This window comes from Pezoporus flaviventris, unplaced genomic scaffold (assembly GCF_033815535.1).
Source record: "Pezoporus flaviventris isolate CSIRO_AGI_PZ_B2104156 unplaced genomic scaffold, CSIRO_AGI_Pfla_v1 ptg000041l, whole genome shotgun sequence".
Taxonomy (NCBI): domain Eukaryota; kingdom Metazoa; phylum Chordata; class Aves; order Psittaciformes; family Psittacidae; genus Pezoporus; species Pezoporus flaviventris.
The window spans coordinates 14466633-14492254 of record NW_026892589.1 but is presented as its reverse complement, the minus strand read 5'-3'; the positions used below and the strand labels follow the sequence as shown (position 1 = coordinate 14492254).

The window sequence follows — 25622 nt, the reverse complement described above, 5'->3', positions numbered from 1 at the left end:
GCGGCGGGGCGCATGCGCGGGGATCCCGGCCCGCCGTGCGCGTGACGTCGCCGCGTCTCGCGCCGCTCCGGGCCGGCGGCGGCCCCGGTCCCGGTCCCGGTGAGTGGAGCGGGGGGGGGGGGGGCACGGGCACGGGCACGGGCACGGGCACGGCGGGGAACGGCTCGGGCAGCTCCGCCGCTGGCTCCCGCCGCGCGCAGGTGACAGGGGCGGCCGGGAGCGGCGCTCAGCAGCGGGCGGTGCGGGCGCCGGGAGCCCGGAGCTCGGTGGGTGCGCGGCGCTGGGGGGGGGGGGGTGGCAGCGGCGAGCGGGGCGCGGTGCTGAGCGGTCGGTGCGGGGTGCCCGGTGCGGGGCTCGTGCCGCGCCGCACGGGGGGGGTGTGTGGGGCCGCGCAGGGCGCTTGGTGCCATCGTGCGGCACCGTGCAGGGTGCCCGGTGCGGGGTGCGTGCTGTGCAGCGCGCGGGGCAGTGCAGGGTGCTCAGTGCGGTGCAGGATGCGTGCAGAGCATGGGGAGTGTAGCTCAGCGTGCACAGCATGCAGGGCAGGGTGCTCAGTGCGGTGCAGGATGCGTGCAGTGCAGTGCACAGCATGGGGAGTGTAGCTCAGCGTGCACAGCATGCAGGGCAGGGTGCTCAGTGCGGTGCAGGATGCGTGCAGTGCAGTGCACAGCATGGGGAGTGTAGCTCAGCGTGCACAGCATGCAGTGCAGGGTGCTCAGTGCGGTGCAGGATGCGTGCAGTGCAGTGCAGAGCATGGGGAGTGTAGCTCAGCGTGCACAGCATGCAGGGCAGTGTGCTCAGTGCGGTGCAGGATGCGTGCAGTGCAGTGCACAGCATGGGGAGTGTAGCTCAGCGTGCACAGCATGCAGTGCAGGGTGCTCAGTGCAGTGCAGGATGCGTGCAGTGCAGTGCAGAGCATGGGGAGTGTAGCTCAGCGTGCACAGCATGCAGGGCAGTGTGCTCAGTGCTGGGTGCTCCACGTACCTGCTTTTCCCCCTCACTCCTGCCTTCTGGTGTGCTCCCCTCACCGTCTGTGTCCCCTGCGCCCCTTTGGGAGCCCAGCCCCAGCACCCGTGTATTGCCCTATGGGACAGAGATGCGGGAGCGGGCTCAGGCACATTGCCCATTGGGAGGCACCCACGGGCTGGGACTGTCTGTGCGTCCCTCCAGGCCTCCTGGGCAAGTGAGCACTGGGTGAGCGACTGCTCCTGTGGGTCTCATTCAGCATCAGCCTCAACTTGTAGCCCGGCAGGTTTGTGCAGCAGCTTCTGCTGGGGTCTGCAGCCTGTGTCCCTCGGCAGGGTTCCTGTGTGGCCGTGTCAGTGCCTCAGCCCACCCAAAGCGCTGATGCTGTCCCTGCCGTGCCCTGGTGCTGCGTGGTGGGGATATGAGATCCATGCTGTGCCTGCAGCACGCTCAAGGACTCATGGCCAGCATCACCATCCCTGCCGCTGCCGGCAGCACAGGCTGGGCTGCAGCCTTCCACGGGAAGGACATGGTTTGCATCGCGTGAGGCTTTGTTCCGTCCCTCGCTGTGTTTGTTTGCATGTGTGGACTCCGTCCAGAGCACACCTCACAGCTTGAAACCCCCTCATGCATCTTCCCCTCCGCACAGCTGGGCCATGCTCACGCTCAGGAGCCAAGCGAGGGCGAGTGGAGGGATTGAAGTGATTTGTGCTAACAGGGTTCCAAATTTGATGTTGCTTTTCTGGGAACACTGCAGCGCGCACGTGGGGAGCCTGGTGAGAGCCAGCGCAGGTTCGGATGTGTCCTCGGTGTGGGTTTGTGGTGCTGCCCGGCTGCAGCCTGTGCATGTGGCACCCGGCAGGAGCAGATGGGCTGTGCTGCCTGCAGGGTGCTGTTGGTGCGGGGGGCACTGAGCCTCCTGTGCTCTGTGGGTCGGTTCTGTGCCTGTGCGGGTGTTTGGGCAGCACTGTTCCATAGGGAAGCAGTGGCTGGCTGCTCCGGAACACAGGGCATCACTGCTGGGCCCAGCCATGAGAGCCAGGTCCATCCCTCAACATCTGATGGTGTGTCAGCTGAGCTGGGGCAGCCTCCACCGTGCTGCAGCCAGCCTGAGGCCCTTGGCTCAGGGTGAGCAGCACCGTGTCCTGCAGCGGTGGCTGAGCCGTGCAGGTCCTTCCCACCTCACCTGGAGCCGGTGCTGCAGCCACATTAGGGGCACTGCTGCAGGGGGATACGGGTGGAATCGCACCCTCCGCACTGGTGTGATGTCCCAGGCTGGGGTGCAGAGGCAGGAGCTGCCATGGGGTCTCTCCAGGATGGGGTTCGCCAGGATGGTGCCACTGCCTCCTCTGCCTGTAGGTTTTACAAATGGTATTGGCAATTTCTGTGCTATTTTAAGAAGATCCTTCCAAAAGCAGTTTGTGTTGCAGATGGGCCGAGCTGAGCCTCGGAGGGATGTGCGGGATGGCTGGAACGCCGTGAAACGCAGCGACTCTTGAGGATGTTTTGGAGGGAGAAAACAACCACTTGGCCGTTGGTCTTATTTGTGCCGCACAGAAGCATCTCCTGGTGAATCTGTGAAGCGTAAGGAAGCCTCAGCAGAGCATGTTCCACTTTGGATTTCACAGCCCTCTGAGTGCAGCAGCAAGTGTGAGGCTGTGTTGTCATCTGCCTGCTTTGTTTTGTACCATTTTGAAGCCTTTAGTCGGTGCAGGTTTCCCAAATCCTTGTCTGCCTCCATGCTATCTAACAGTGAATGAAGCTTCTTTTTCCTCTCTTCCATCCCCATCCTTCTGCACTGGTCCCACCGTGCGGGTGCAGGCAGGAGCATGGCTGCAGCACTGCCCATAGGTGCCATGCAGCATGCAGGAGATCCCCGCGGGGTCTGCAGACGAGCGCCAGCACCCGCAGCAGAGCTTGCTCAATGCGCGGTGCTCGGAAGTGAAGCAAGTGGCTGGTTCCATCGTGCATTCCCTGCTGAGCGAGCCCAAACCCAGACGGGGAATCCACACCCGAGGTGCTGCTCCGTGGAGGAATGACCACTGGGTTTCTGGCTCCGGGGCTGCTGCAGTGGGGCAGGGGGAAGCAGCTGGCGTTTTCCAGTGCTCTCGTTCCTGCTCTGTGCTGGGTCCTGTGGCAGAGCAAGGGCTGCATGCAGAGGCAGCCCTCGGTGGCCCAGCGCTTGCAGATGTAAGCGGCAGCAGAGCTCGCAGCTGGGCTCTGCAGACAGGAACTGAGCCGTGAAGCACTCGGATGTGCTGGGCAGGGTAATCTGTGTTTCAGAGCAGCGCGTCTCGGAAGGACCCGGTTCCTGTTCTGCCATCCGTGGCTTCACCAGGGCTTGCGTGTCCTCTCTGGGGCTGCGCCCGCGCGTGGGCTTTGCACCGTATCGAGCAGGCAGCCACGTATCCACTGTTGTTGAAGTCGGTGCTGGGCAGCGCGCTGTGCCCTCCCCAAAATGACTGGCTTTGGGAAAACACCAAGTGCCTGCTCTTGTGGCAGCTGATGTGCTGAGCCGTGGTGGAGATCCTGAGGCTGGCCCATGCTCAGGACCATGTACTCGCCAACCAGGAGCCATGGGAGCAGGGATGCAGGCAATGGAGCTGCACGAGGGTATCACATCACCCTCTCCTCAGGCAGTGCCTGCAGCGCCGAGGATGGCTGGTGCTGCTGCATGGGGAAATAAAATACTTTGATTTTGTTTCTTAAGCAAATTTGAGGTTTTGGGGTTTCTCTTGCAGAAACAATTTTTTATTTGCAAATCCCGGTTTTGTGCGTGCAAGAATGGAGCTTGTTGAGGCTCAGGGTTTGGCGTGTGGATTGGGAAAATATTGCTTTTGAAGATACTTGTTTTTTTCTAGCAGTTCCTCTTCTCTTTCTCCCTGTTGCTTGTCGGGCTCTGACCACCCACATTCACACGGGGAACCTTTGTTTGGTTTTGAGAGGGAAGAGTTGTCTGCACTGAGCGTGGTGAATGAACCCGGAGGCTGCAGGCGCCTTCATCCCCAGAGGCAGCGATGCAGAGTAATTAACAAGAGCTGAAGCTGTGAGCTGGAGCTGTGGGTTGATGAAAAGGCTGAGGTGACCCTGAAGCACTGAGCTCCTGTCCCCTGTGGGACAGCGGAGACTGCGCCGATCCCCTCCATTATTGGGGTCACAGACACCCCCCAAGCTGTGGTACCCATCCCTTGGGGTACAGAGCAGTGTGGGGGGATTCTCCGTTCCCTGCCTGTATCCCCTCACACTGCTGCACCTCCCAACCCTGTCCTCGATCCAGGGGGGTACATGGTGAGCCCCTTCCCTCCTGGCTTTACCAGAGCTTTGCAGCATGCGGTGGGTACAGTGGGTGCCTCCATCACTGTCTCCTGCCAGCAGCTTTCACTTCAGGCATTTCATAATTAATAAGCCAGTTTGAGACAAAAGCAGTTGCCCTACAGAGAGGTTGGCATTGGGAATGCTGTGGTTTCCATCGCCGGACGATAAAATGCCATTGCTGTGCTTGGAATGAGAGGGGGGTGGAGAAGATGCTGTAAATTGGTGGGATTTTTATTGTTTCAGGAATACTGTAGCATTAAGCAGATAATAAAATGTTTTTCTAATCATAACAGCCCCGAGGCGATAAACAGACAGGAGATTTGTGCTGTGAAATGTCTGTTGATGTGATTTAGAGCCGTTAAAGCGGGCTGGCGCGCTGTGTGTGCCCCTGGCCAGCTCTCCCGGGGTGCTGTGCCGGGGTGCTGCGATGGGAACGCGCTGTGTGGCTCAGGGATTCCACCTCATCCTTGCCCGAAAGCTGGTGTTTGAAGCTGCAGTCCTCAGGGCATCAGATTCTGCCGGTTGGTTTTGTAGGTACTCAGCAGAAAGAATAAATTCCATATATCCCTCCATTGTGCTTTGGGAGAAAAATGGTCTTTAGTGGAAGACCCTCACCAGTGGCCTCTGGGCTGTGGGAGTCCCAGAGTCCCAGCCTGGTTTGTGTTGGAAGTGACCTTAAAGCTCCTCCAGCTCCACCCCCTGCCACGGGCAGGGACCCCTTCCACTGGAGCAGCTTGCTCCAAGCCCTGTGTCCAACCTGGCCTTGAGCACTGCCAGGGATGGGGCAGCCACAGCTCCTCTGGGCAGTGTGTTCCAGGGTCTCACCATCCTTGGAAGCACCGGGATTTGTGGCCTGCAGTTCGGCTTTATCAAAGCTGGAGCACCTTTCTCTTCAGAAGCAGAAGCTGTTCTGCTCCTGATGTTGCTGTTCTCACCCCTTGGTGGGCTGAGAGCAGCTTCTTCCTTCCGGGCGCTGTAGGTGCCATCCAGCAGCCAATCTCACACACACAGGAGTGGGTTCTTCTCACAGCCTGGGGCTGTCGCTCCCTTGCAGCCTAGGTTTGCACAGAGCTCCTGAGTGCTGCAGCATTGCTTGGGGTGGCAGCAAACCGTGGGGAGGGTCGGACCCTGCTCCCTGCTGGGATCCATCCTTATGCTGGGGATGAACAAGGAGCTGTGGGTTGTGCACCAGGGCTGGTGTCGCAGAGATGGGTGTTTGTGCTGTGCTCGCTGCTTCCCAGGATGCTCATCCGTTTCCTGGTGAGTGTTTTAACACGTGTTGGTCTGCTTTTGCTCCAGCTGCTCTGAAACTGGGATGGAGAAACACCCCGAGCGGCTGTGTACCAGCAGCTATTCCCTTCCTGCTCCTTGGGCCCTGCCAGCTCTTCCCGGTTTTCCTCCCTGAGGGCTCATTTGACCCCTCTCCAGTTTGCTCCTGCCTCCTCGGGACATGAGCAGCTCTGTCCTGCTTAGAGGCATTGGGGCTTTGAAAGGCACATCAGAAGATGCTGCCGGGAGAGGCCAGGAGAAGAGCAGCTGCTGCCCTCGGAGGTGACAGCGCCTCTGGGCACCCTCAGGCGAGCTGTGTTCATTGTGTGGATGAGCTGGAGACCATCACTTGAGTCGTTGGATTTTGCTGATTTGCAGAGATGTGAGCCTAGATCTGTTGGGTTATTTCTTGCTGACCACAGCTTCTGCTGCTGTCCCACCACAGAGACATCTGCAGTTCCTCATGCTTTTATGAAGCACCGATGATTTGAGCTCAAGTTTTCCAGGCCACTCCTACGTCTTCTGGGGAAGTTGCAGTTAACAGCAGTCATTTCTGGGAAGGGTTTAATGAAAAAGGCTTTTTATTTGATCATCTGGAGCTTCGTGTGGAAACCAGTTTTGTTGGTTGGTTGTGACACTTCGCTGCTCGAACACAACAGACTCGAGATGTTGCTTCATCCCTGCAGATGGTCCCCGGCTCCGCTGACATGGGGCTGCTCCCAGCACAGCCACAGGTGAAGGAGGAGCTGGAGGCAGCAGTGGGTTTGTGCTGGCTGCTGGTGGCTACGGAGCTACAGGCGATGGCACGCTGCAGGTGATGGTGTACTGCAGTCGATGGCACACTTCACGCTGCAGGTGATGGCGTACTGCAGTCAATAGCACACTGCACACTGCAGTCGATGGCACACTGCACACTGCAGGCAATGGCATGCTGCACACTGCAGGTGATGGCGTACTGCAGTCAATGGCACACTGCAGGTGATGGCACACTGCACGCTGCAGGTGATGGCATACTGCACACTGCAGTCAATGGCACGCTGCAGGTGATGGCACACTGCAAGTGATGGCATACTGCAGTCAATGGCATACTGCACTCTGCAGGCAGTGGCATACTGCACACTGCTGGTGATGGCACACTGCAGTTGATGGCGCACTGCACACTGCAGGTGATGGTGCACTGCAGATGATGGCGCACTGCACACTGCAGGTGATGGTGCACTGCACACTGCAGGTGATGGCGCACTGCACACTGCAGTTGATGGCGCGCTGCACACTGCAGTTGATGGTGCACTGCACACTGCAGTTGATGGTGCACTGCAGTCAATAGCACACTGCACACTGCAGTTGATGGTGCACTGCACACTGCAGTCAATAGCACACTGCACACTGCAGTTGATGGCGCACTGCACAGCCAGGCAGGAAGTCTGCAAGCGTGTGTTTGTGTCTGTGCACGGGCGAGGGCTGGAGCTGTTTCCGGAGCAGCGTGTCCGGGGCTGGGCTGTGAAACCGCCCCAGATCACTGCGGTGCTGGTGAAGCGTAACCGGGGATGCAGCTGCTGCTCTGCAGACCTGCAGCCTTGTCCGGGACTGGAGTCCCATGGCGGATGGAGGCCAGGATGGTGTCGAGCGGGAAGCCTTGCAGGGAAGGAGGGCGATGCGTGCGCTGGGGATAAGCTCCGGTGAAGTCCGTGCTGGGTGGAGTTTCCCTCTGGTTTCCAGTTAGTGCTGAAGTGGCCTTGTGGTGTTCAATGGCAGGCGGGCAGGGGGGGAGGAGACGTGGGTGTCTGGAATAACAATTAGTGTCCGTGCTTGAAATGTTCTCCAAAACAACCTCCAAGGCCGGGACGCTGTCGTGCATGCAGGGGGAGCTGACTGTGGGAAGGGCCCAGCCGCAGCAGCCCCATGGCAAGCCTGTGGTCCCACGCACGCACTGGGAGCAGGGTGCCAGCCCTCCTGCTTCATCCCAGCATGGGTGCAGTCCCTGTGGGTGCAGACATCGTGTCCTTGTGGGAAAGCTGGCATCCAGTCCAGTGTTCCCTGCTGGAGGGGTCTGCGTGCTCTGGGGGTCCTCAGCGGGTGGTGAGGCTGGAGAGAGCTCTGCTCCTTGGGCTGGAGCCAGGGAGGTCCTGGCAGCTCTGAGTGCTGAGGTTGGCATCCCTGTGACCCGCCCTTCCTGGAGGGTCCTCTGGGCCCCATGTCCTCGTGCTGTCACTGCTCTGGCACTCTCTTCATAGTCTGACTTTTGCCCAGTTCCAGCACTCGGACCGAAGCTGCAGCAGGCGAGGCTGGAGCGGCTTCCTCTGGGACCGGCTCTTGCGCCGGTCACTTGTATATGATGGAAACGTGCCATGTCCGGACTGTTGTCCCCCGGGCTTTGAACATCCCAGATGCTCCTGCTGTCCTGAGGCTGCTCCCTTCCAGGAGGCTTCACTTCCTAAAGGAGCAGCCACTTTCCCACTTCCCTCCATGCCATCTTTTGCCTTAACCCTGTGAATGCTGCCGTGGTGAAGCAGTGCCAGTGCCAAGCTGAAGACATGCCCGTGCTGTGTCTAGGTCCCGGCGCTGACCATGAGCTGGGATCACCCTTCCCCTGTGCTCAGAGCGGGGCTGTGGGCAGGAGGGGAAGGTGCTGGGCAGGAGAACATCACCCACCAGCACACACAGATGTGTGTGATAAATCAACATTGTGCCTTTTCTTCCCCATTAGGTATTTTCGTGGCCACCGGTGTTTCAGCATGAAGCTTGGCTAGAGCAAAATGGACTTACTGGGGAGAGGTAAGTGTGTTTGGAGGGTCCATCCCAGAGCTGGTTTCCCTGTGATGCTGGTTGCAGGAATATTTCTGCCACCCCACCACTGCTGCCCTGGTAATACTGCATCACCTTTGCAAGCTGACAAGACAGGGTTGAAGCTGTGTTTGTACTCGTGTCCCATCCGCATGTGAAACGAGGAAGACTTTGTGCCTGTCAGACCTCTTATGTGCTCGTTTGTCACTTCCCCACTGGCTCCATCTTCCCCATGCTCCCTGCTCCCATACCCGCCTTTCCCTGCTGCACTCAGTTGGCTGCTGTGCTGTGATTTCTGCTCCCCATCACCAGCTGCACTGGTTTTCCTGCCATGATGAAGCCCCAAGAGCTCTCTAATTCCTGCGGGAGCGGAGGGCTCTCAGATGCAGCTGGGGCTTCTGAAGGACCACAGTGTCATCTGATCAGACAGCTGTGCCACTTCATTGTGCCGTGCTGTTTTCCACCAGAGTATCTGCTGTGGAGGCAATTGGTCATCCCTCTCCTCACAGAGTAATGGGACCCATAAACTCTGGGGAATTCTTAGTGGGGAATTGCACAAAAGGGTTGGAAATAATTGGGATTGTTGGTGGTTGCTCTGCAGACCGTGCTGAGCACTGTCGTGGACACACACACGTGGATGCTTGTTCAGCCTGCTCAGGTAGACCTGAGTGATCCCACTGGGGGGGTTTGCTTTTCTTCAGCCATCCCAGTGCCCACGGCTGCTGTGCTGGAGGCAGAGCAGGGCTGTTGTGCAGCAGGAGCAGTGTGTGCTGCAGCAATGGGGAGAGGCTGGAGCACGGCAGGAGGGTGAAGGTCTGCTCCCCAACGTCAGCAGCATCCTCTCTGCCTTCCTGCTGTCCCACAGTAGAGCCAGAGCTTCCCATCCATGCTGTGGGCATGGCCCGTCCATGGGGGGAGCTGTGGCTCCCCGGTGGGCAGGATGATCCCCAGGGACACGCTGCTTTGTGCTGGTAGGCGCAGAGCTGGTACCACCGGCTCCCATCCAGCCTCCTGCCTCGCACAGCAAAATGAGTGGGTCCCTTTGTTCCCTCCCGTGGCTGCTGGGAGCATCTTGGTGGGAAAGGCTCCCTGGAAGCGTGCAGAGAACAGAGCACTTCTGTGCTCCCAGCCTCCCTTTTGAACTGCAGAGCTTCCCTGCGAGGCAGCCTGGCTTGGGCTCCTTGACTGTAACTGTTCCAGTTGGCCTTACATCCCGACTGCCCCCGCAACATGGACTGGAATGAGTCTTGGGCATTGGAATGGGTCTTGCAGCATTTGCAGTTGTTTTTAGGGTGAAGGTTTCAGTAAACTTCCATGACTGAAACAGATGAAGACAGTGGGGAGGAGCAGAGCAGTGCTTGTCTTTTGAATGGATCTGACTCTGTGCTTGGTGCTGCCAGAGCTGTTTGTTGTTCCCTCTGATTTACATCTAAACAAATCACAGAATCCCAGCCTGGTTTGGGCTGGAAGGGACCTTAAACTCATCCAGCTCCAACCCCTGTCACGGGCAGGGACACCTTCCACTAGAGCAGCTTGCTCCAAGCCCCATCCAACCTGACCAGCATGGACCAGATGGACCAGCCCTTGACATTTTGTCTTTTATGTTATATATGGGCATGTGCTTGGGAGTGTTTAACCTCAGTATGTTACCCAAGCCCTCGGCATCCTGTTTAACAGGATGTTCACAGTGCTGCTAAAGAGCCACAGAAATCACTTTGGTGATGCTGTTCCTTTGCTGCTGGGATGGGAAAGCATGTACCTGGGTGGGCAGAGGCCCATTACCTGAGTCATGGTGATGGATGGTATGAGCAGACGTGGGTAGCACAGAGCAGGTGATGGTGGGGAGCTGGCGTTTTCCCCCTCTGGGTAGATGGAGCAGGATGTCAGGGCTGGAAGGGGATGGAGCGAGTCCTGGGGCACCTGCATGGTTCTGGGCTGCCTGTGCTGGCAGGTAGGGCCGGGGCTGGGGGGGTGCTGGCTCTCCTGCCTGCTCCCTGCCCCAGAGGGCCGTCACCCCATCGCTGCTAAATGTGCTCTTTCATGGAGGGAGTTGAGAGGAGGAGAAGCCGCTTTTGAAGCAGTTTTTGGCCTGTCAGCAAAAGAAAGGGCACGGACGCCCCGTTCCTGGGCTCCGCTCAGCGCCCGCCCCGGCCACAGGGTCACAAAGAGCTTGAATCCATGGGGAGCCCAGGGCAGGATTGCAAAACCTGCGGCACAGGCGGAGCGGGGGCCGGTGCCAGCGCTGGCGGGGGGCCTGGGGCAGCGGCTTGAGGAGCCGCGGCTTCCTCGTGCGCAGCGCAGCGAGGCACAGAACAAAGGCTCCCGGTGCCACATGAGGTCTTGCAGGGCTCCGTGTAAGGTCAGTGTCCGGGGGAAGGGCTCAGCGCTGGCTCCGCGTTGTGCTCGCATGCTTGGGTTTCTCGCAGCGTGTCGTGCTAATGGGGGAGTGCTTCTCCTGACTCAGACACTTGAAACTTGCATGAGGTGCTCTTGGTTTGCTCTTATTTCGGCTTTCCGCTCCCCTGGGAGAGCACGCTGACACTGAAGAAAGCACAGGGAGGGGGGGGGATGCTGAGAGAGGTGAGAAGACGGTGCTGAGCTCGGCTTGGGAAGGCAGGAGAGCTGCAGGGAGGGTTGGGGCTTCATCTAGGATGGAACGGGCTCTCTGTAAAGAGTTTTCTTGTGAGGACTGCCTGGCTGCACGGCCCCTCCATGGCTTTGCTGCAGCAGCAGACCCGTGTTTCTGGGTACACAGACTGTCCAGAAATAATCTCTTTGGGTGTGCTCCGAGACAGACTTTAATTACTCCTTCAGAAGGCACCTAGCCTGGAACTTGCTGATAAGTGGAAGAGGTGATGAAAGCCTGGGATGGTGTCAGCATCCCAGAGGAGCCGGGCTGGATGCTGAGGTGCCGTAGGGGCTGGGCTCAGATCCTGCTCCTCTGACCACACTGTTTCTCTTGCAGATGCCTGCTGGGATGAGCACTCGCTAGCTGAGAGCTGAAGCGTGGTCACCAGCCTGTGCAAGCAGAAGAGGATGCGGGTCACCATGAGGAGGGTGCTGCTGGTGCTGGGCTCGGTGGTCGCCCTGATGGTGACTCTGCACCTCGGCCAGCAGGTCCTGGAGTGCCAGCAGGTCCTGAGCGAGCGGAGGCACAGGCTGATGAGACCGGAGAGCGAGGAGCTGGTCATGATGGACTCCAACCACGTCGAGTACCGGTACAGCAAGGAGATGCCGCTGATATTCATCGGTGGGGTCCCGCGCAGCGGCACGACGCTGATGAGGGCCATGCTGGACGCGCACCCCGAGGTGCGCTGCGGCGAGGAGACCCGCATCATCCCGCGCGTGCTGGCCATGCGGCAGGCGTGGTCCAAGTCGGGGCGGGAGAAGATGCGCCTGGACGAGGCGGGGGTGACGGACCAGGTCCTGGACGCTGCCATGCAGGCCTTCATCCTGGAGGTGATCGCCAAGCACGGCGAGCCGGCGCGGTATCTGTGCAACAAGGACCCCTTCACGCTGAAGTCCTCTGTGTACCTGTCCAGGCTGTTCCCCAATTCCAAATTCCTCCTGATGGTTCGAGACGGCCGCGCTTCCGTCCACTCCATGATCACACGGAAGGTGACCATCGCGGGCTTCGACCTCAACAGCTACCGGGACTGCCTGACCAAGTGGAACAAAGCCATCGAGGTGATGTACTCGCAGTGCCTGGAGATCGGGCGCTCCCGCTGCCTGCCTGTCTACTATGAGCAGCTGGTGCTGCACCCCGAGCAGTCCATGCACACCATCATGAAGTTCCTGGACATCTCCTGGAGCGACACGGTGCTGCACCACGAGGAGCTCATCGGGAAGCCTGGCGGGGTGTCGCTGTCCAAGTGGGTGTCTCGGCTCCTGCCTCCGCTTTTCAAGCAGCATTCTCTTACACAGAGCAGGTTAAGGCTAAAACTGAGGGCAAAGGGGCTTTGCTTGTGTTTGGGCATGGTTTCCAGGGGCTGAAGGGGCAGCACGTCCAGTTTTACTGCGCAAGGTTTTGTGTTCCTGAGGAAAGGGGTTTAGTGCTAGCAGTCTGTTGTACCCACCAGAGCAGCTTTCAGGAGCAGGTGACCATTTTATTAATCCAGCTTGGCAGCACAGAGTTTTTAGTCTCTAATTTGACAGGAACTGCTTGCTCTGAAACACGAGCTCTTTAATGCCTCTTTTCTCCACCCTTCCACAAATACCTTCTTAGAGCAATTAGTTTTGCTGCTTATGAAGAGCTTTCAGGGGTGAGCAGCAGAGCTTGCCAGCTTTGGTGCTGGTATTGCAGGGTAAAAGCAATACCTGCTCTGCAGAGGCACACCCCAGCCCTCCCTCCTCGCTGGCTGGCTCAGGGTGCTTGTCTTCTGCTGCTTTCTACTCCTCTTTCACACCCCAAGCCCAGTGTGGGATGACCCCCCCGTACAGGGGACCCAGCCTGTGGGGCACTGGTGAACTCAGCCAAGGGCTGTTGTGTCTGATCCCAGCCTGTGTGTGAAATCCAACCTTAGCATCTTGTTTTATTGCTTTATTGTTTCCCCCAGGATAGAGAGATCAACAGACCAGGTCATCAAGCCGGTGAACATGGAGGCCTTATCCAAGTGGATCGGGCACATCCCAGGGGATGTGCTGCAGGACATGGCCCACATCGCACCCATGCTGGCCAGGCTCGGCTACGACCCCTACGCCAACCCCCCCAACTACGGCCACCCCGACCCCTTGGTTGTCAACAACACGCACAGAGTGAGTGTCGGGGGGCTGTGCACCCCAGGGCCCTCTGGAGCCAAAGGGGCTGCTGACCTGTCAGCAAAGAGCAGGGAAGAAGCGGCTTCAGTGGGATGATGTTGGAACCATTGGAGTCTGGCGCGGCTCCGGCTGCTGCTGCTCCCTGTGCTTTGGTGCTGGGGGTGGTTTCTTGTGTTGTGGCCGGTACTGACCTCTGTCCCTCCCTGCTCCAGCCCAGGCCGGGGAGTTGCCGGCTGGATGATGTTATCCGGGGTGCAGCTGCAGGCGCTGCGCCCGCTCCGGCGCAGGGGCAGCCACGGGCTGTGCTGTGGCCCGCAGCTCACCAGCCGCTGCCTGCTCCCGTGAGGAGGGCGAGCGGAGGCGCGTGGAGCATCTGGGCAAAAGCAGCCGTTTTTGTGGGAGCTGACTCATGGTCCTGGAGCAGAGCTGGAAGGAAGAAGCTGCAGAGCCACGGACAGCAGGAACGGAGCACAGGGGGTTCTAGTGCTTTGGGGTGGAGCAGGTTCCTCTCTGAGGCCGGGCTTTGCAGCCCCATGACAGTGCTTGTAATTTGGGTGAGCTCTTTGGGTCACTGACGTGGAGCTTTCCGTACTACTCAGGGTGAATTGGGAGAACCGGCACAATGGTAAAGACCAAAAAACTCTCCCCCTGCAGGCTAAGGGAGGAAACAGGGAATTGCTTGTGTCAGTTCCCTGCCCCCGCAGGATGCTGCTCCCTGTCTTTGCTCACAGTCGGGTCAAGGGAAACCTTCTGCTTTTGCCCCCTGCAGGACAAACACCCATCAGGGTATTTCAGCAGGTTCAGGCACACTGGGACATGGGACACAGTTCATGAGGTGCACTTGCTGATGCTGGTAGAGCCACTGCCCCGGGAGGGTCACGCCAATGTTCTCTTTTCCATAGGTTCTAAAGGGGGATTATAAAACGCCAGCCAATCTGAAAGGTCATCCGCAGGTAAGAGCATCTCCTGGCCCTTGGAGGTTTGGTTAATCCTGGGGGCCTGGTCCCTTGCTCCCTCTTACAGGCATTTGTGGGCTTGCAGCAGCCGCAGGCACTGTTCCTGCTCTTCCCTCCGTCCATGGGGATGATGGGGCTGTCCTTGCTGCTCTCACCCTCCATGCTGTGGCTGTTGATGTCCTGTGTGTCCTGTGGTCCTCAGGCCCTGCTCATTCATCTCTGCCACCTCCTCCTGGGCTGCTTGTGTGTGTGGTTTGATGCTGTGGGTTTCTGTGTTCACCCGTCGGGATCTTGTGCTCCTCATTCTCTTTAAGACACTTTTCTACCTTGCTCTTTGTTCCACAACTCTTAATTGTTGCTGTGGGTCGTGCCTGCGTGGGGAAGGGTGGCTTGTCTGATTTACAGGTTATAGGTAGGTCTTCTTGTCCTGGGGTGATGGTGTTCGGGGGTCAAATGCACACTGTGGGGCTCCCTACTGAGAGAGCAGTGCTTGAAGACAGCTAAGAACCACTGTGTAGTGCAGAGCAGTCCAGCAGTGAAGGCAGAGGCTGCTGCTTCCCTGCCCTCGTGCTGCTTTCTGGGCCCTGAACGTTCCTTGTCTTGCTGCTGGGAGCACAGTGGGGATGGGTTAAGGTGCAGCCGGTGGCTAAAAGCTGACCCTCGTGTTTGCGGGCTGTTGCAGGTGACTCAGAACACATCATCCTCTCACTAAGGACATTAATGATTTCCAGGTAAGACCTTGTGCTTTAGTTTGGGATGGGGCGAACTCCTGCGGTCCTGCTTGTGCAGTTCCTGTGCTATGGATTAGCCAGGCTGCTCCAGGCACACGCGTTCCACCCGTGACCTCCTTCACACTGGCTTTAGCTCCTCAGAACAGTGCTGCTATGGGAGGTTCTTTGTCAGAAAGCCTTTTCCGAGCGCTGGAAACGGGATTACTTCAGCAAAGGCACAGTCAGCGCTCGGGAGGGTCATTCCTGGAGTCCCTGCGGGGAGCCTTGACACGGCATGTGGAAAGGCAGAGCTGAGCTGATCCGCTCCCCGCTGCCTCCTGGGACGTGCTGTGAGCCTGGGGAAGGGGAGCTAAAAGCAGCCACATGTGCTGTCGGCTTGGAAACCAAAGCTGCCAGCCCGGGGTTGTGCTGCAGACGCAGCCATTGATGCGTTGGATGATTTTCCATCTCCCTTGCAGCAAACCACTGTGCTGAAACGTGAGATCTCTCTTCTCTTTGTGGCAGTGCTCAAGGCCACGTTGGACACAGGGGCTTGGAGCAAGCTGCTCTAGTGGAAGGGGTCCCTGCCGGTGCACAATTGGAGCTGGATGAGCTTTAAGGTTGCTTCCAACTCAAACCATTCCACGGTTCTTATTACAAATGACCCCTTAAAAACTAGTTTCTATGTAAAAGGAATGTATTGTGCTAAAAAAGCAAGATCAGAAGCATTGAGTGAGAGTAGGAGCTGGGTACCCATCATCCAGGTGCTGGGACATGGTTTATTTCTTGTCATTTTCTGTATCATGGCTGCTTTAAAACCCTTCAGTGGCACCCGTGAGTGGATCCTGCTCCTGAGGCTGTTCTTTCTCTCTTCCAGAATGCTGCAAATGGCCTTTTGTTGCCCAACAAAGAAGAGTTTGCGATGGCACCAGTGGAAATCGGATATCCAAGCATATTGCTTGCTAATACTATTGCCAAAATGACTGCTCTATGGGAACGTGGTTGCATTTATTTGCAAAGCCCGAGCGTTCCGCACGTCAGGCCCCGGGATGTGCGTCGGGAAGGGTCTGTTTGCCGTGCCCGGAGGACTCGTGTAGTCACACTTGGTGTCTGTACTGTGTTCTCTGCTCGTGGCTCTGTGATGGCACCGGGGCCCCCCGTGGAGCCGTTGGGTGCCCTCATGGAGCTTTTGTCGTGCGAGTGCCCCCCCAGCCCTTCACTGTCCCTTACAGAGGCTATTGCAGAGTTAATATATGAGCCCATCCCCGCCTCCTTGCCCCGTTGTCCACCATTAAAGTGTTGTTTAATAACGGTGTTGTAATAACGTTTCCCGAGCTCTGCGGCATCACACACACCTCCCATCCGCTGGGGGGCGCCTGCCGAGCCACAGAGGAGCGCGGCCGCTCCCTCCCGCTCTGTCGTTGTGGGCGCGGCTTCCGGGCGGTGCCGGTTCATTTCCGCCGGCGGTGCGGGTCCGGTGCTGTGCGGGTCCGGTCCGGTCCTCGGGGCCATGTCGATGTCGCACCTGTACGGCACGGACGGGGAGGATGGCGTGGAGATGGAGAGCTTCGAGGTGTCGGACTGGGACCTGCAGAACGAGTTCAACCCGCACCGGCAGCGCCACCGGCAGACCAAGGAGGAGGCCACCTACGGCGTGTGGGCCGAGCGCGACTCGGACGAGGAGCGGCCCAGCTTCGGCGGCAAGCGGTGCGGGCGGCGGCGCGGCAGGGGCCTCGGGACGGGCCGGCACCTCCCGGCCGGGCGGCCCCGCTCGTACCGGCGGAGGGGGGGGGGGGACTCGGGCCGCGGCCCTGCGCCGTGGGGGTTTGGGGGCTGTCAACGCGCTCCCACCTGGGCCGGGGGTGGGGGGCTTTTGCCTGCTGCCTGTCGGGGTGGGGAAATGGTTAATGCCCGCTGGAGCGGCGATGAAGCGCTCTCCGGTTGATAACGTGCTGCTCGGAGGGGAGGGGGTTGAGGCGCAGCAGCTCCCGGCTCTCTGCAGGAGCTCGCACTGCTCCGCTGGAGCAGGAGTCACTCGTGGCTGTTGTTCCGGTGCAGCTCCAGGGATTACTCGGCCCCCGTGAACTTCATCAGCGCGGGGCTGAAGAAGGCGGCGGCGGAGGAGGCGTCCGAGGAGGACTCGGATGAGGACGAGAAGCCGGTGAAGCAGGAGGAAATCCCGAAGGAGTTTGTGTCGAAGAAGTTAAAAACGGTGAGTTACGGGGCAGGCTTCGGGTCTGTGTGCTGTGCTCAGCGCGGCTGGGGCTGGAGTCAGACCTGCTGGGCAGCAGTGGGGCACTGAGGAAAGGAAGAAGTCATCAAACCCATAGAGCCCTGTGTGGCAGTGTGCTGCCTGGGGAGCCATTCTTTCTGCCTTTGGTAGCTATTCTGATATATTGTTGTGTGTTCTCAGGTCCTTTTATCTTCTTTAGTGTTGCCTTTGGTCAGCTGAGGTTAAAGTAGAAGCATGCTCCGGGTTTACAGCCTTCCAAAGGCCTTCTTTTCTTATCTCACAGAGCAGGGTAACCAGCCTAAGCATGTTGTAGATTAAAAACCTCAATGTTGTGTGGTGGGTTTTTGTCTCTTTTAACAGGGTGGCAACTTCAAGCCCAGTCAGAAAGGCTTTGGAGGGGGAACAAAGTCTTTTGTGGACTTTGGCAGCTGGGAGAGACACACAAAGGGAATTGGGCAAAAGCTGCTCCAGAAGATGGGTTATGTCCCTGGAAGAGGTCTTGGGAAGAATGCTCAAGGTACTGTGATTGGGTGTGGGGTGCATTGTTAACTGGTGATTCGGGGAAGAGACTGGATTCTGCCATCTCCAGGGGGCTTACACCTTCCTCCTTCACTTGCATCTTTTGCAAGTGATCTGGGTCCTCATGATAACCCTCAGCTGTGTTTGAGTTACCAGAGGCCAGTTTTATGCTCTTGTTGTTTTGCAAGAGCACAAGGAAAAAAGGAGGTAAATTGCAAAGGAAGTCAACAGAAAAGATGTTATTTTATGTGATAGAATAAAAAGCAATGAAATGCAGGTGTGAATAATAACTTGTTTTGGTTTATTTAGTGTGTGCGGGAATTAAGTGATTTGATAGCCACTAAATCAGTGGAGTGGGAAAGGAGACTGTAGTTAGCCAGAGGCAGGATGCTCTGGTGTTTATGCTGGTTTGATAACTTAGGGTAGAAAAGCTATTGCTGTGCTCTCTCAGTAACTCTGACCTGACTCCCTTGTCACAGGTATTATCAACCCCATCGAGGCCAAGCAGAGGAAAGGCAAAGGAGCTGTGGGAGCATATGGCTCGGAGAGAACCAGCCAGTCTCTGCAGGACTTCCCTGTTGTGGACTCGGAAGAAGAAGCTGAAGAGGTATTTGTACAGTTCTTGGTCTGTCTGCTTCTCTGTCATGTCGTATGCACAAAGTGTAGTTCTAATTATTAGCTTCTGTGTCAGAGAAAACTGTTGGAGCTCATTTGAGATGAGAAGCTAAAGATGTAGTACATTGATTGCATTCAGACATGTTTTCTTGTCACTGTGATGTTCTTTGTTGTTTCTGGCTCACGTTATTGCAGTATCTTGCCAGAACCCCATCTTCAAAGAGTCCCCCAGGTAAACAGTCTTTGTCATCTTTGGATTAAAGAAAAGAAAGCAGATCAGAAGCCCGCTGCCAGCCCTGTGAACAGGGTCGCTGTTGCTGAGCTTTACTGCTTTGGTTTTGCTGTGCAGCATTCTTCATGCATCTCATGGGTTATTTTTCTGTGGAAAATAGAGGCAAATCTGGGACATGGCAAAGAGCAGGAACCACAACTCCTCTTTGTTCTTGTGTAGGAATATCAAAAGGAGCTCAGCCAGTGGCGGAAGGATCCCAGTGGAGGCAAGAAGAAGCCCAAATACAGCTATAAGACAGTAGAAGAACTGAAAGCCAAGGGCAGGATCAACAAGCAGCTTTCAACCCCTCAGAAGGAGCTGTCTCAAGTCAAGGTAAGGTTGATAACCGGACATGGGGCGCCCCTGGGGAGCAGTTTGTCCACTGTGGCACTGTGAGTGGTTTCAAGTCATGGGGAGAAGCTATGTTAAGAACTGTCTGGCTGCAGCCTTGGACTCATCACTGAATCATATAATAGACTACTGCGTCACCTGGGCCATTGGGTTTGCTTTTAAGCAAGGTCTTTGGCCTTGCTAAAATGCAAATTAACTCAAATGTGGGTTGTTTGGTTGTTAATTGCAAGTTAAGTTGAATTGTTTCACATCTGTCATAGATAAAGCAATAATCTGCTTCTGAAAGCACAGTTGTCCTTACTGGCACCCATCTTCTACCTGGAAGGGACAGGGAGGGATTTGTCTCCTGTGCACTTAATAAAATTGCTCATCTAAAATTAATGCGTCTTAAAAGTATAAAAGTACCTGAGACTCCTGTGCAGTAACAAATGAGGCACAGCTTGTGTCATCACTGCTTGTAGAATTACTCAGGACTGAGATCAGAAGAGGAGGCTCTTCCAGCTCTGATTCAGATTTCTTATTCATCCTACTAGAGAGTAGGCCTTGACAGAGGCAATCCCAGTTGCCTCATTTGGAATACCAGTGGGTATTAATAGCCTCCCAGAGTATTAAAGTACTTGGAAATCTCTGGTTTTCAGCCTGGAACCAGGGATTTGCTCCTTTCTTTTTTTTATGGAGTTATTTTAAAGACACGTTTGTTCTTGTTTGTGGCAGGTTATAGACATGACGGGCCGGGAGCAGAAGGTTTATTACAGCTACAGTCAGATCAGCCACAAGCACAATATCCCAGATGACAGCCCTCAGCTGCCACTGGGCAAAGACTTCAAGCCCCAGGGCTTTGCCTTGCCCGAGCTGGAGCACAACTTGCAGCTCCTCATTGACATCACGGAGCAGGAGATCATCCAGAACGATCGGCAGCTGCAGTTCGAGAGGGACATGGTTGTGAACCTGACCCATGAGATACAGAAGATATCTGAAGTTCTCTCACACGAGGAGAAGGCAATCAGCAACCTCAGCAAGGTGCTGGAGATGGTGGAGGAGTGTGAGAGACGGATGCAGCCCAGCTGTGAAAATCCCTTGACGCTGGATGAGTGTGCAAAGATCTTTGAGACGCTGCAAGACAAGTACTACGAGGAGTACAGAATGTCCGACAGGGTAGACCTGGCAGTGGCAATAGTCTATCCTCTCATGAAGGATTACTTCAAGAACTGGGATCCCCTCAAGGTCTGTATGAGTTTGACTCATCTGCAGTTCTTTCTTGATGGTTTAAGTGGTCTTTATTACCTTGACTCCCCTCCTTCTTGTCCCAAATTCCTGATCAATCTGAAGAGAAAGAAATCAAACCAAAACTCTACTCTGCACCCGCTGTCAGGCCTTTGCTACAACTGATGGTTGCTTTTCTGTGAAGTGGCTTACAATTTAGGAGCTTCTAAGGTTAATATCAATCCCTTTCATGGGTGTTGGGAATAAAAAGCAGATGAAAGCCAAGCCTCTCATTCTTGGTTATTAGCAGAAGCAGGAGGTCTGTCTTTCAGGCAGTCAGGTACACACTGTCTATTCTTAATGCTGTTTAGACTGTGATAGGTGAGATCTGGGTTCTCTCTATACACCTGAACCAGTTCAGACTCTTCTCCTCCTGGAGGTCCATTAAATCCACAGAGTGGGATTTTCCTCTCCTGAGGCTTTACTAATCACAGCAGCAAGCTCCTGGCTTGGCTCTGGGCAGGTGAGAGAGCTGGAGCCAAGTGTACCATCAGCCTGCTTGCTCCTTGTAGATACCAGCTGAAATGAACGGCAGAGGATAAAGGCCACTCATGCCTTCTCATTTCCAGGACTGCACATATGGCACAGAGATCATAGCCAAGTGGAAGAGCCTCCTGGAAAACGACCAGCTGTTGTCACACGGTGGGCAGGACCTGTCAACAGATGCTTTTCACAGGTAAAGAGCAAAAGGGTTTTACTTTGTGCAGCATCTGCAAGTGCTGCTTCCTCGGGGATGGAGAAGCACAGATACAAGTGTGCTTTCCAGATGATTCTCCTGATGGGCCTGTTAAAGTCCAGCTGTCAGCTGTATAAAAGGAAGTAGCTTTGAAATGGCAGTTACCATTTGGTTTATTTAGCCCCGGGGCTATAGCTTTAAGCTTAACTTTGATCTGTTTGGATGTTCCCCCCCAGACTGATGTGGGAAATCTGGATGCCATATGTCAGGAACATCGTGGCGCGGTGGCAGCCGCGGAACTGCGGGTCGATGGTGGATTTCTTGGATGGCTGGGTGAACGTTGTTCCTGTCTGGATACTGGATAACATTCTGGATCAGCTCATCTTCCCCAAGCTTCAGAAGGAGGTGAGGCGAGAGGGCTGCGTTAGAGTGAAGCTGTGCTCTGAACTAGAGTTTGAATTCAGTCAAGTAGAGCTTTTAAGATCCCGATTTGCTGCCTCTGCACTGGGGGCTTAGGGGTTCCTTTGTGACTCTTTGCAACTGGCCAGATATAATGCTAACAGATGGACTTATTTTAATCTTCAAGGTTGAAAGCTGGAATCCTTTGACAGACACAGTCCCAATCCATTCGTGGATCCACCCCTGGCTCCCCCTGATGCAGGCACGACTGGAGCCGCTGTATTCCCCCATCAGGAACAAGCTGGCCAATGCACTGCAGAAGTGGCATCCCAGTGACTCCTCTGCCAAACTTATCCTGCAGCCCTGGAAGGATGTGTTCACTCCTGGGTCATGGGAGGCTTTCATGGTCAAAAACATCGTGCCTAAACTAGGTGAGAGAAGGCAAACAGCCCTGCAATCCTGGCATGTGCTGGTTGCCACCTTCCTCTCGTACCTCAGAAAGGCACATGTTAACCTGGCTGTGGTGTTACCTCAAATAATATTATGAAGTTTCTCAGTTCTGGCAGCAAATTGCAATGGCTGGAACTGGCAGTGTGCTGTTGTGGTGGCAGGGATCTGCCAGACAGTTTAAAGACCCCAGGTGTCCCTTAGGGCAGTACAGGTGTTCCTCAAGCCACGTGTGTTGCTGGTGAAGTAGGGCAGGGCACTGACAAAACTGAGTCACGTTCTTTTCTAATTCTTCTCCCCCTTTTCCCAGGGATGTGTTTGAACGAGCTCATCATAAACCCCCACCAGCAGCACATGGATGCCTTCTACTGGGTAATCGACTGGGAAGGGATGATTTCTGTCTCCAGTCTTGTTGGGCTGCTGGAGAAACACTTCTTCCCAAAGTGGCTGCAGGTGAGAAGCTGTGGGAGCCGAGGGAACATGCCTGATTTCCTGTGTTTTAGTGACTTCTGCCTAGAAATTGCTGCTCCAGTGCTGAAATGCTTTAACTGCCACTAGTTACTGAGGTGATTTCCACTCATAGCTCCATATACATCAGAACAGACTGGGTCCTAAGACAGAGTCCTCTCTCACTGAAAGCTCAGTAATAACCCAAGTGGCAGTCAGGACTCTCTTCCATCAATGTACCAGTCCTTCTACATTCATCTGTCGCATTGTTTTGCAGGTGCTGTGCTCTTGGCTGAGTAACAGCCCCAATTATGAAGAGATTACAAAGTGGTACCTGGGTTGGAAGTCCATGTTCTCAGACCAAGTGTTGGCACATCCATCCATCAAAGACAAATTTAATGAAGCTCTTGATATCATGAACCGAGCTGTTTCCTCCAGTGTCGGTAGGTGGCTTGTGGTGATGGCAGCACTACGATGCCTGGTTCTTGTGAGCCTGTGTTTAGACAGTATTGTAGCAGCTCCTGGGTGCAGTGGCCATGCAGAATGATACTATGGGCAAGTGTTGCTTAAAGAGGAATTCACCTATTGAGAAATGGGATAAGGTGAATGGGAATGGTTTTAAACTGACACAGGGGAGACTGAGATGAGCTCTTAGGCAGAAGCTCTTCCCTGTGAGGGTGCTGAGGTGCTGGCACAGGGTGCCCAGAGAAGCTGTGGCTGCCCCATCCCTGGCAGTGTTCAAGGCCAGGTTGGATGGGACTTGGAGCAAGCTGCTCTAGTGGAAGGGGTCCCTGCCTGTTTCAGGGGGTGGAACTGAATGAGCTTTTAAGGTCCCTTCCACCTAAACAAGTCTGTACTGCTATGATTCTATGACTTTGTGTGTCCTGAACTGGAATTTACCCAGACCTTGTGCTGGGAAGGGACTGGGACCTTGTTCTCACCTGTTCTGTCTCTCCCCCCAGGCGGGTACATGCAGCCGGGCGCAAGGGAGAACATCGCATACCTGACTCACACCGAGCGGAGGAAGGACTTCCAGTATGAGGCCATGCAGGAGCGGCGGGAGGCCGAGAACATGGCCCAGCGCGGCATCGGCGTGGCCGCCAGCTCCGTGCCCATGAACTTCAAGGACCTCATTCAGACTAAGGCAGAGGAGCACAACATCGTGTTCATGCCCGTGATCGGGAAGCGGCACGAAGGGAAGCAGCTCTACACCTTCGGCCGCATTGTCATCTACATCGACAGGGGCGTTGTGTTCGTGCAGGGGGAGAAGACGTGGGTGCCCACCTCCCTCCAGAGCCTCATTGACATGGCCAAGTGAGGCCCTGCTTTGGACTGCCCAGACCAGCTTGTGGATGTTTTTGGTGCGAATTTCTTGGAATAAAGAAGAGAGAGCTTCATAAATAGACTGAAGCTGTAGCTGTGTGCCAGGACTTTTTTCCTAGAAGAGCTGCTGAGGTAGTGTCAGGAGATGAAATGACACGTGGGAGTTGGCATGACAGGAGGAACAAGTGTTTCAGTGCTTGTGTAACTGCCACTGGTGACAGCGTGTTGAAGGGACCGTGGGCACTGATTCTCTGCTCCCACAGCACAGGAGTGAGGACTGGTCTGGACCAGTCCCCAAGGGCTCCAGTGACAGAGTGCCTGCTGCACTGCTCTGGCAGCAAGTTACTGTCCCTCTTGGCCAAGGACACATCCCACTGCTCTCTGGCTGTGCTGGTGGCTCCCTCAGCCTGGTGCCCACCCATGGGGGCTGGGACCCCTCTGTCCATTAGCCCAGAGCTGGAACGTCAGGGGACCTTTTCCCAGCAGATCAGAGACCATGTGCTGCTGCCCTGTGAGAGGTGGGTTTTAATTAAATTAATGTGCTGTCATTGAGATAACTGAAAGCACAGCTTTACCTTTTATTAAATAAGATACAAACTGTCCCCTTGTGCACATGGTTCGGGTGCTGCCACTTAATGGCAGAGCACACCACCACGTCCATGCTTGAGCCTTGCTGCAAAGCTGCCATGTGCAGAGCCATGGCCCCAGGGGCTCAGGCCTTAGCGGCAGCAGAGCAACACCGCTCAGCTCCATCCTCCCTCCTGATGATCTCCAAGTCCTCGCAGTCTTGGTACATTGGCTCCTCCAGGAAGTCCCAGACCTCTGGGGAGATTTGCTGCAGTTTTTGGAGGGGGAACCAGTGGATGGAGGTGTCGTTGAAGGTGTCCAGGTAGCGAGGGTGAGTGGGGAGTGCTGCTTCCTCTGTCGCTTTCAAAACCTAGAGAGCATTTGGGGAAAGAGTTACGTGTGATGGAGAAGAACTTGTCAGAGAAGTCCAGTTAAGAGTCAGTGAAGCTGAGGCTGGTGTTATGTTAAGCTCAACCCATGTGCAGTGCATTCTGCAGGTAAGAGTGAGTCTGAAGTGATTCATTTTTATATTGTGGCAGCCAGGAAACAAGGCTTAAAAATACCCACCCTCTCCCATGTGCAGTTAACTCCCTTTCTCAATAAAAGACACTTTCAACACAAAACCATGATGTTAACAAACTAGGGTCCCTTACCTTTGCTATATAAGAATAATCTCTCTCCAATACTCTTGACAACAGCCTGGAATGACAGAAGGTAGCATTAGACAACACTCTGAATTCAGACAGCCATTGTACATCAGTGTGGGGGACAGAGGAGGTGGCTGATGGCTGCAAACCAGACGGCAAGAAAGGGAGCAGAAGATGGAAATCAGTGTCAGAAACAACAGCGTAAAGGAAGAAAGGCAGCGCTGGAGGCCTCGTCCCCCCTCCCGCAGGTGCACCCACCTCTCCTCCATCCCTCGGAAGCTGTTCCCGATGATGACCATTTTGGACAGGGCCTCTGCAGACCAGTTCCTCCACAGCAGGTTGTTGTACAGGGCCTTCCCGCAGTGCACCATGTAGAACACCGTGGCTGATCCCTCAACGTCGTGTTTCCCCTCCTGCGGGGTACAACAACGCTACAGCCGCTCTCCAGCAGCGCAGCACAGACGGTAACAACCCCCGAGCCCCGCCGGGCCCCGCTCACCTCGTTCTCGGGGAGCAGCCTCATCCCGAGCTGCCGCAGAGCAGCCGCCTCCCGCGGGGAAAATACGGGGTCGAAGAGCGAGCACTGCCCGGGGGGCACCTGCGGGGAGAGGGGCGGCGTGAGCAGGGCCCCCCGATCGCTGGTTCCCCCCACGCCGGTACCGGAGCCCTACCCGCAGCTCCTCCAGCAGCAGCAGCAGGAACGCCAGTTGGTACCGGGCCGCGGGGCACGCTCCGAACCGGCCCAGCCCGTAGCACACGCAGCGGGCGGGCGGCTCCCCGCTGCGGCCTAGCGGCTCCCGCACGGCTCCTGCGGGCACGGAGAAAGGCGTCAGACCCGGTGAGGCGCGGGCCGCGGCCTGTTCCCCCCCCGCCCCGCACCGCCGCACGCACCGGCGCTCGCGGCCCAGAAGCCGGAGCTCAGCAGATCGTCCCTGCGGGGAGAGCGCGGGTCAGCGCGGGCGGCGGCACCGGGGGCCGCGGGGCCGGGGCCGAGCTCTCACCGCGCCTCCCGCAGCCTTCGCAGCACCGCGCTGCCCTCCTCGTCCTCCGCCGCCGCCCGGCCCCGCCGCCGCCGCCACCCGCCCATGGCCGCCATGCCCCGGCCG

General features: G+C 56.3%; 4 protein-coding genes across 7 annotated transcripts in view; 3 read left to right on the top strand and 1 right to left on the bottom strand.

Moving 5' to 3' along the window:
* The window catches only part of HPS4 (HPS4 biogenesis of lysosomal organelles complex 3 subunit 2), a 233425-nt gene that overhangs the window by 195273 nt on the left and 12530 nt on the right, over positions 1 to 25622 (top strand). The window contains exon 1 of one of the 2 annotated variants that reach the window (XM_061466525.1): positions 25447 to 25465. The exons of the other annotated variant lie outside the window; for it this stretch is intronic. The gene's annotated coding sequence lies outside the window, so the exon portion shown is untranslated. Of the gene's footprint in view, positions 1 to 25446; positions 25466 to 25622 lie in introns of those variants that run through there. 2 annotated transcript variants of the gene reach the window in all.
* TPST2 (tyrosylprotein sulfotransferase 2) lies at positions 72 to 16068 on the top strand. Of its 3 annotated transcripts, none has more exons than XM_061466529.1 (6): positions 72 to 93; positions 8258 to 8325; positions 11300 to 12206; positions 12891 to 13089; positions 13995 to 14045; positions 14731 to 15014. In XM_061466529.1, exons 3-6 carry the CDS (start codon positions 11371 to 11373, stop codon positions 14758 to 14760), a joined length of 1116 nt encoding a protein of 371 aa, XP_061322513.1. In that variant the 5' UTR covers positions 72 to 93; positions 8258 to 8325; positions 11300 to 11370; the 3' UTR covers positions 14761 to 15014. The 3 variants fall into 3 exon arrangements, with proteins under 3 accessions (XP_061322513.1, XP_061322511.1, XP_061322512.1); XM_061466527.1 differs by lacking the exon at positions 72 to 93 and adding an exon at positions 1115 to 1252; XM_061466528.1 differs by lacking the exon at positions 72 to 93 and adding an exon at positions 15636 to 16068 and having other exon boundaries at positions 14731 to 14779.
* TFIP11 (tuftelin interacting protein 11) lies at positions 16268 to 23395 on the top strand. Its single transcript, XM_061466522.1, has 12 exons — positions 16268 to 16465; positions 16817 to 16970; positions 17352 to 17508; positions 17990 to 18117; positions 18577 to 18729; positions 19462 to 19971; positions 20580 to 20686; positions 20923 to 21091; positions 21273 to 21516; positions 21843 to 21985; positions 22257 to 22422; positions 22942 to 23395. The coding sequence occupies exons 1-12, from the start codon at positions 16269 to 16271 to the stop codon at positions 23295 to 23297; spliced, it is 2484 nt and encodes an 827-aa protein (XP_061322506.1). The 5' UTR covers position 16268; the 3' UTR covers positions 23298 to 23395.
* Positions 23912 to 25612, bottom strand: SRRD (SRR1 domain containing). The gene is made up of 7 exons (XM_061466531.1): positions 25518 to 25612; positions 25408 to 25448; positions 25188 to 25324; positions 25016 to 25114; positions 24775 to 24929; positions 24523 to 24568; positions 23912 to 24239 (listed from the first exon to the last, which is right to left on the bottom strand). The coding sequence occupies exons 1-7, from the start codon at positions 25610 to 25612 to the stop codon at positions 24015 to 24017; spliced, it is 798 nt and encodes a 265-aa protein (XP_061322515.1). The 3' UTR covers positions 23912 to 24014.

Bases quoted from the DNA above. Each gene is read 5' to 3' on its own strand.
- TFIP11 (XM_061466522.1), top strand. From the start codon at position 16,269: ATGTCGATGTCGCACCTGTACGGCACGGACGGGGAGGATGGCGTGGAG. The intron at 16,466-16,816 runs GTGCGGGCGGCG...GTTCCGGTGCAG, and splicing joins CCCAGCTTCGGCGGCAAGCG to CTCCAGGGATTACTCGGCCC. The intron at 18,118-18,576 runs GTATTTGTACAG...GTTCTTGTGTAG, and splicing joins CGGAAGAAGAAGCTGAAGAG to GAATATCAAAAGGAGCTCAG.
- TPST2 (XM_061466528.1), top strand. From the start codon at position 11,371: ATGCGGGTCACCATGAGGAGGGTGCTGCTGGTGCTGGGCTCGGTGGTC. The intron at 12,207-12,890 runs GTGGGTGTCTCG...TGTTTCCCCCAG, and splicing joins GGCGGGGTGTCGCTGTCCAA to GATAGAGAGATCAACAGACC. The intron at 13,090-13,994 runs GTGAGTGTCGGG...TCTTTTCCATAG, and splicing joins TTGTCAACAACACGCACAGA to GTTCTAAAGGGGGATTATAA.
- SRRD (XM_061466531.1), bottom strand. From the start codon at position 25,612: ATGGCGGCCATGGGCGGGTGGCGGCGGCGGCGGGGCCGGGCGGCGGCG. The intron at 25,325-25,407 runs GTGCGTGCGGCG...CCGTGCCCGCAG, and splicing joins CTTCTGGGCCGCGAGCGCCG to GAGCCGTGCGGGAGCCGCTA. The intron at 24,240-24,522 runs GTAAGGGACCCT...AATGCTCTCTAG, and splicing joins ATTATTCTTATATAGCAAAG to GTTTTGAAAGCGACAGAGGA.